The 2,878-nt window shown below is 44.3% G+C and overlaps 1 protein-coding gene across 1 annotated transcript; it reads right to left on the bottom strand.

The window, feature by feature from the left end:
- Positions 1 to 772: 772 nt before the first annotated feature.
- On the bottom strand, positions 773 to 2,193 carry LOC126567230 (phenoloxidase-activating factor 2-like; the record flags this gene model as incomplete). Its single annotated transcript, XM_050223463.1, has 4 exons — positions 773 to 1,378; positions 1,448 to 1,773; positions 1,841 to 1,983; positions 2,100 to 2,193. Coding segments are annotated over 4 exons (1,158 nt in total), but the record flags the coding sequence as incomplete, so codon positions are not given.
- Positions 2,194 to 2,878: the final 685 nt, after the last annotated feature.

Below are 2,878 nucleotides of genomic sequence, written 5' to 3'. Positions count from 1 at the left end.
CAAATCGGACCAGGTGGTGGTAGATCGATGACCGACGATGGCCGACATCGTTGGTGGGACAGGTATGTTATTATGCGAAGGCTATGACGTAATGGAATTCCGTTGTTTGTCCTTGTTTTACCAAATATGATATCTGCTCCTGCTGTGGATATGACTTACCGGTTTTATTTTTCCACTGTTCGTGAATATCACTCTCTCTCTATATATATATGGTAAGGACTATCGTTCGATCGATGCCTTTATTGTAATGTTGTGCGCACTGCGTAAGAGTGTGTGAGTGATTTAAATCTTTCTAATGAAGGATTTAAATAAAATCCTCACAAAAAGTTTTAAAAACTCTTTTGAGATTCAAAACGAGAACAAAAATAAGAGTGTTTAAACGCTTTTAAGAATCGTTATTATCAAACTCACTCCGAAGGAGTAAATAGTCGCCAGAGGGATTCGAAGCGCAAAGAGTTTTAAAACAATTCTTAGGATTTAACCCAACATCGAGTTTAGAAAACTGTGTTGGGGCTTAAAGTACAGTGAGTTGACACTGCGTCACGTCGAGGCGTCACGTCGTCGTAATCTCGCCGCAACTCCTCTGGTCGTTAAAAGTTATGTTAAAAGAGGAAGTTCCTCTCAGCACTTTAGTTTTAAGTAAGATACCGCCTTCTGCCTTGTTATAACAACTCTCAAAGTTTTGTAAAAAGAATTGAATCCCATTGAATTAACTTCTTGAAAATAGTTGTTATTCTCATCATTACTTTACTGGCGGAGATGCCTTTAATAATTAATGAATCGTTAAACAGTAGCAATCGTACTCGTGATCCATGAATTGTAGGACGCAACGTTCACGTAAACACCTGGTATGCCGTTCGCACCACAACCGATACCCCACGCGACCAATCCCACCACATACCAGCGTCCGTTCAGTGCGCAAACTAGCGGTGATCCACCGTCTCCGGTACACGCATCCTTACCCAGTTCACCACCGGCACAGATAAAGCTAGTCGTGTCGAGGACAAAGTTTCCTCCGAGCCGTGTTGTCCGTAGTGCCGTTTGACAGTTGGTCGCACTTACGATCGGCACGTCCACCTCTTTCGGGATCGATTGGAAGGCACCGCTTACGAAGTCATTTTTACCCCATCCGGAAACCCAGCAGCGTGCACCAACAAAGGAAGTGACGGGCAGGCAAGCAGTGGCAATGGTTGGCGTTGTGCCGAGAGTTACCGTCCCGGATAGACGTAGGATGGCAATGTCGTTACGCAGGTTAGCTGAGTTGAAGCTCGGATGCACAAAGTATCTGGCTACATTGAACTCCTGGACGGGTAATGGTTCGGACGTGGATGCTGCATCCCACTCGCCAAGACGCACCTTCAGCGTTCGGCTGCCGGAGCTGAGTTTGGAAAAGCGTGTGGAGTTAATTGGCTGATACATCTCCGCCTTTCAAATAACACACACTTACGTGTAGTCGGAAATTTTATGAGCCGCTGTTAATACGTGTAGATTATCGATGAGCACACCGGAACCGACATAAACGTCGCCCGGCCCAAGCAACACCACCTGCCAAGGATATTCCCCATAGCTGGCCTGATTAGCGGAGACGGCTGGGGAGTTTGCAATGGGTGGATACTGGAGCCCACACTGGTAACTGCCCGCCAGACAACAACGCTCCAGTCCGGATTGACAACTGGACGGTGAGACGATATTAACCGATATTACGGACGCGATTGAGTTTGTGGTGGTGGTCGTTGTAGTTGAGCCAAGCGTAACTCCCGTATTTGCATTGGGCTGTTGTTGGAAAACATTTTTTAATGAAGGGAAACCTCAATATTCACCACAAAAGAAGCACACTCACGTTAGATACAATTCTGACGTCTAACTGTCCGGCACCGTCGGTTGTGCCACTTCCGCTGGATGTAGTATTACACCGGCCAGTCGGCACACAGATGCACGTTTGTCCTGTAGATACGCCTGTGTTAACAATATTCGGAAGAATACCTTGAAGGGGCACCATTTAGCGCGTTACAAAACCAGAAGCAGTTAATCATAAGAGGCCTGTGCTGGAAATGTGGGGGGACAAGAGTCGAATTGTGGTGCACACTCTTGACACTAACCTGTCTGCAGTGGTACGACACCCGTAAGGACACCGCTTGTAATGCCATTGCTCAGATTTCCGGCCTGTCGTGTGAGGTCTTTACATGTGGTAAGCAACCAATCATAAAGTGGGGTAAATTATTTAAAGCAAACATAGGATCGAATGTGCATAAGCATTTGAAACATGGTCAATTGTATTACCATTGTTTGGAGTAGCACCATCCTGGGGAAAATTGAAAGCTGGGCTGCGTTCAATTGCGGAAAGAGCCGCAATGGTATAGATTCCGCTGGCCCAAACGATCAGTTTTATGAGACTCCTTCCAGTCATCATCGCGTTCGGTTTATATTGGTTTTTTTTTTTTTTAATATTCTTCTTACTTGTCTGCAGCTATTTACGTTAGGCCCAGTTACTACCGTTTCCAACGTATCGCGTGCCAACGTATTATTAAATAAACACGAGCTTACGGAATAAAGTGAAGATAGCTTTACTTGCCGTAGGATGATTGCTGGCACTGTCTTCTAATGAATGATTAATCCGCTAATGTACTTAAGCTTACTTGAGGAAGCACTTTTTTCACTCGATTTTTATTTCAAATGTGCGAAAATTGTTTGAATGCACTGCTAATCGAAAGCAATGATTGATTTTACACTATAAATTTGAATACTCTTTATCAAACTTTACACAACGTATCTATTTGATAAGTTTATCGTACTAAATCACTGCATGCATCTAATATGAAACAATGTCCAAAGGAAAAGCTTCACTTTCTTCGGCGTTTATCCGAATGGGCTAATACCT

Source organism: Anopheles maculipalpis, chromosome 2RL (assembly GCF_943734695.1).
Source record: "Anopheles maculipalpis chromosome 2RL, idAnoMacuDA_375_x, whole genome shotgun sequence".
NCBI lineage: Eukaryota > Metazoa > Arthropoda > Insecta > Diptera > Culicidae > Anopheles > Anopheles maculipalpis.
Note: the sequence above shows the minus strand (reverse complement) of the source record. Positions and strands in the feature narration are given on the sequence as shown.